The sequence below is a fragment of the Gavialis gangeticus genome, unplaced genomic scaffold, assembly GCF_001723915.1.
Source record: "Gavialis gangeticus isolate Ggan-Ray unplaced genomic scaffold, GavGan_comp1, whole genome shotgun sequence".
In the NCBI taxonomy this organism is placed as follows: Eukaryota; Metazoa; Chordata; order Crocodylia; family Gavialidae; genus Gavialis; species Gavialis gangeticus.
Window position 1 is genome coordinate 62,598,547 of NW_017729022.1, and position 5,269 is coordinate 62,603,815.

At 50.9% G+C, this 5,269-nt stretch overlaps 1 protein-coding gene across 1 annotated transcript in view; it reads left to right on the forward strand.

Annotated features, from left to right (window-relative positions):
• Positions 1–5,269, forward strand: part of SUN2 (Sad1 and UNC84 domain containing 2) — a 26,064-nt gene that overhangs the window by 8,028 nt on the left and 12,767 nt on the right. Inside the window, exons 5-10 of the mRNA XM_019515182.1 lie at positions 417–510; positions 873–943; positions 1,758–1,894; positions 2,459–2,680; positions 3,128–3,205; positions 4,971–5,014. Of these exons, the coding sequence (XP_019370727.1) occupies positions 417–510; positions 873–943; positions 1,758–1,894; positions 2,459–2,680; positions 3,128–3,205; positions 4,971–5,014 (646 nt within the window). The remainder of the gene's footprint in view (positions 1–416; positions 511–872; positions 944–1,757; positions 1,895–2,458; positions 2,681–3,127; positions 3,206–4,970; positions 5,015–5,269) is intronic.

The window sequence follows — 5,269 nt, forward strand, 5'->3', positions numbered from 1 at the left end:
AGCAGTGATTCTTAGCTGGGGTGAGGTGAGATTTGTTTAAGGATGCCACAAGGGGTCATGCAATATTAGCACTTGTTAGGTGTGCAGGCACCTACACGTGATTCACAAGAAAAACCCATAACTTTCCAGTAGGAATCAAGAGTGTCAAAGCCATTCTACCCTGTTGTGGTATTTCTGAGCTCTTTGCAACAGAAAAATTCTTCTGTTATTTTTCTGTAGTCAAATGACAAATGAAATTAGTTTTTGAAAGGGGATGCTACTAAATTCAGAAAAGTTAGGTAGGGCTGCCTTGAGTCTAAAAAGGTTGAAAACCACTGATCTAGAATGTGCTTGGGTGAACTGGCATCTTCCAGAGGTGGGGAGTGGAGGAGGAGGGCTAGCTGAATGCTCTGATGGTATGTAAGGTTCTTTTGCAGGCCGGATATTTGGACTGTTGTACTGGTGGATCGGAACCATGTGGTACCGCCTTACCACCATGGCTTCACTCCTGGACGTCTTTGTCTTAACAAGGTCAGTGCTGATTGGAATACACCTCGGAGAGATATGGAAGTGGGTTGCCATGGGTCTGAACTCTGATCCAGACATGGGAGCAGGCAGGTGCACCTGGAAGAGTGGATACAGAATTCCTTCAGGGAATTCTGTGAGATAAATGTATATCAGGTCGCAGTAAAGCTCTGAGGATACAGAGCACTTTTTCTTGGGGCTGGAATGGTAAGCAGTCCCAGCTGGGGTGTGTGGGCTGGTGTCCAGGGGGGTAATTGACTTCCAGAGACCACCTTCTGGTTTTTCCTGCACAGCAGCTGAGAAACTCCCTCGGTGAGAGTGCGTGAGTGGCTGCACTAATGCCTGCTTTCTTTTTCCTCTGTGTCCAGGCGCTATTCAGCTCTGAAGAAGCTCCTTCTCCTCCTGTTGTTGCTCCTGCTCCTGGCTTCCATTGCTTATGGTGAGTCATCCCCGACCCCAGAAATGCTCACTACCTCCAGCCCCATCTCTTCTGTCCTGGGCACAGTGCCCATAAGATCAGGGTGGCATCCTGGCTGCTCTGAGGTAACCCTGTGTCACAGGAGAAGTCTCATTCCTCCATGCCATACACAGGTATTGTTCCTTGTAGTTGCAGGTGTGGGCTTGAAGTGGGATTTGGAGGATTCCTTGGGTTAAGGCTAAGCTGCAAACTCAGGGGACTGGATTCATAACCCAAGAGGCACCTTCCAACCATATGTTCCTATGTGCATGCCTAGAAGCAGGCTGTCTTTATGCCTGGGGGCTGGTCCTGGCAGGCAGGAAATGGGTCAACATAGGATGAGGATGCTGTGAGGCTGGCCCAGATCCTCTGTCAGCTTCATACTCAGTCCCTGTAGGATTTGTTGAACCCACACCCTGGCTCCCAATCTTCTCAAATTGTGAGGGAGTCCTGGTGGTTCCACATGATATTGCAGGTCCTTGTCTCCAAGCAGAGTGGAATCAGCCCCCCCACCCAGTGTTTCTCCAGTGTGGAGCCCTGGGAAGTTTGCACTGAGAGTCCAGCATTGGCAGGGACCTCTGGTGACCATCACTGCTAAAATGGCAGTCAAAATATTGGCTCCTGGGGTGAGAGAGGTGCCCGTGTCCTATTCACTGTGCTGAAGCCACGAAGCTGGTTGTCTCTTTCTGCTTGCAAATGTGAGCCAAGAGCTGGAGCCAGTCCGTCTTGGCATTTCTAACACATCCCCTTTGGAGTCTTTGTCTTCCTGCCAACTGGTCCCTCTTTGTGATGCTAGGTGCTTGGTATTTCTACCCGTTTGGGCTCCCGGTGCTCTACTCTTCCATGTCTTCCTGGGGAGCTGCAAAGATTTCAACCCCTATTGCTGGCAAAGTTGAGGTGTCTGGAGCTGGGGACCTAGCTGCGTTTGACCAGGTGGGTGACAAAAGGGTCAAGAGTGCAGTGTGGAGAGAAGCTCCAGCATTTCTGGTTATCTGAATATTGGCTCAGCCTTGTCCCCTCCCTTCCCCCCCTTCCCCAAAAACCTGTCCGAAGAGTTCTGTAGACAGAGTGGATGGGAGGCTGGGTGCACATGACAGCAGTTGCCTCTCTCCTTGTGTCCTGAAAACGAGAAATGGGGACAAAGGAGGTATGTGACTGTCTGGGGCTAGGTTTGTGAATTGCTGGCCCCTGTTGGAAGAAACAAACCCAAACTGTTGTGCCTGTTGGCACAACATACCATGGGCTTGGTGGGCATGTGCACCACTGCCCCCTGCTGAAGCATAAGACACTCATGTGCCTTTGTTCCCCTCTGGGCTGAGCTAGGAGAGCTTCCCCAAACCCTCAAGCTGGGGTGCACTTGGATTTGTATGTATGCTTCTGCCCCCTGGTGGAGAACAGAGGCCATCCATGCAGTTGTGACAGCAGGGGTGCAGTGCTAGGCCTGTGTTTACCACTCTTGTGTTTTGTGTTCCTTTGGCTCTGCTCTGGTGGTATAAGTCGGAGCACCATATCTTGTCTCGGTTGCAAGCCCTGGAGAAACGCTTCAAGGCCCTGGAGGATGAGGCGTCACGGCTGGAGGGGATGGAGCTGCAGAGAGGGGTGGCAGCTGGAGGAGGCCTATCCCATGACGACATCCGGATGCTCTTGGAGGGGCTGGTGAGCCGTCGTGAGGCAGCACTGAAGGAGGATTTCCACAAAGAGTTGGACCTACATGTCCAGGTAGGGGAGCCTGCTCAGAGTCTAGCCTGCCGTCTCTGCTTCATGACAACACCGCGACTGCTCCAGTCCCTCTGCTGTGTTTGTGTAGAGTCTGAGAGCATGGGGAGCATGAGGCCACATGCTGGGGGGTTAGTTCAGGCTGGGGTGGATCATTCTGGATGGGCCATGCTAGTTCAGTGGTGGGATGAGAGAAGATGGAACATGAAGGGGGTATCTCATGAATGTAGGACGATGGGTATCATGCAGGGTGAGGTGGGGGTGCTCACAGAGAGGTTAGGAATGGGAGTGTGTGGGAGGAGGTTGGGCACAGGGTGTGGTTGGATGGGCTAGAGTGGAGATGGCTGGAGGTGAGACCTGCGGGTGACTGGCCAGCAAGGGTGCAGTAGTGGGATAGAAGGTGGCTGGAGTATGAGGTGAATCTCTGATCCTCCTCCCACCTCCCTGCAGAACAAGCTGGATACCATGCAAGCCAAGTTGCAGAAGGATTTAAATGGGCACCTAGAGAAGATCACGCAAGACTCTCAGGTAAATGGGCCTCCCCCTGTGAGAGCAGAACCGGGCACGCTGCACACTTGGGGTGTTGCATCTCCCCACTGAGATGTATCTCTAAGAGAACCAGGGATGGAGCACGCTTTCTCCTTCACAGCCTGCAGCTAGACCACTCGTGGCTCTTTGGGTCTGTTAGCTTCTGTCGGGTAAATCTGGTAGAATTGGGTCAGTCCTAGAGCTTCTCAAGGAAAAGTGAGAGGCTGTGGGAAATGCTTAGCAGCAGTTAGTGCTGAGCTAATGGCCAAAAATACTGTCCCTTACTGCTGTAGGAGACACAAAGCCCAGACTCTGACCACTTGTGCTGAGTTAAGATCCTTCACAAGTGATATAGAGGTTGCTCAGACTTTTGGCCTGATGTGTGCTAGACCAATGTTTCTCAAACTGAAGTTCACTGACCCATGGGGGTACATTGTAGACTTCCCTCACATGCCCTGTATGAAGGACAGGATAAGTGGAAAAGGATGAATATAAATAGAGCAAAAAGAACAACTCTGCCTAATCTCCCAGGTTGTCTGAGAGGTTTCAGTGTAGTTGTAATGACAGAAAACATTGGTACTTTTCGTTGTCCGTAATGCAGCATCACAAGGACCCCGATTGGTACTTTTCCTTGTCTGCATTGGAGCATCACAAACACTGGTACTTTTCTTTGTCTGTAATGGAGCGCCACAGACCAATATAACATGCTGAAAAGGGGGAGTGTAACCCAGAGAGTACAAGTGCCACCGCACTGCATGAATCGCATTCTGCTCCCCTAAGTGCCCCTTTTTAGATTCCTTTGGAGGGTGAGATATCCACCTAGTGCCCTGCAGGAAGTAACACTGGTGTTGTACAGCAAGTGGGGGAGAAATATGCTCAGCAAAGTCTAGACCCGCTGCCTTGAAGGTGAGCAGTATAACAGCATGGCGTACCTTGTGGCTAGTGCAGGGCAGAGCATGCTCTTTCTAAACTGTGTGCTTCATGGACTTAACTGACCCTGAATTTGGAGGCATGAGTAAGCGTGCATAAGTTGGAGCCATTTCCATATTTTAAGTGGAACAGACTTATAGGGCCCACTTCCTAAGCCCAGTGATACATGCTGTGGTCCTGGCTGGGAGGCCCTCTTGCACTGTGTTATGCACCTCCAGCAGACGCAGGTGTGTGCACACAACTCTGCCTCCCTGAAAGGTGACATGTTGCAAACCAAGAGATGTCCTTTGTACAGTGTGTGATGAAGAGGCGGAACATGCTGCTATGAGAAATCATTGGGTCTGAGATCTTAACAAAGTTCAGAAAGATGCTGAATGCTTCTCTTGATAAGGGTTGTGATACTAGACACTAGGCCTACGGGCCAGATGTGGCCTGTGGAACCATGTCATCTGGCCAATGGGCACTCCCCACAGGTCCAGAAATTTGGCAGCAGGGGAGTAGTGGGACTAGAAGGTTGAGCACCACTGAATAAGGGGAACATCCAGAGTTAAAAGAAGTGGTATTGTTAGGAGCCAGGGAGGAGTGTGAGGATGCTGTACCTTATGCTGGCCTCTAGCCACCAGAGATTGGATTGAGACCTAGTGTAGGAGGGGAGGGGGTGGTTTTTACACCTGCCTCAGGTGCTGGCTGCTATCAGAGATGGGATACAGGCTAAATGGCCTTGGGGCCTGATCCAGATGGGCAGGTCCTGTGTTCCTATGTAACTGTTCAGCCCCTCACCACATGATGGATCTCATCTTTTCCCATTTGTTTCCCCATGTTGCTTCTTTTGCAGGAGATGGAGGCCCGGATACTCCAGCTGAATTCAGACTGGCAAAGGTAATCTGGAACTTCTCAAAGGGTTGCCTGTAACTTTGATGTGGTGTCTTGTGTGTGAGCTAATGGGCCTTTTAATGGAGTGAGTAACTAGCAACCTGGGTGTGGAGAGAAACATCTCTTGGGAACCCACAGGGATTCTTATGTGATCATGCAGAACCTTCCTTCACCATCTGGAAAATTGGGGTCCTGTTGTGTTTCAGATATTCCTGGGGAGGGTGTATGGGGGGGGGGGTGACTGAGATTCTGTTGTGCCCA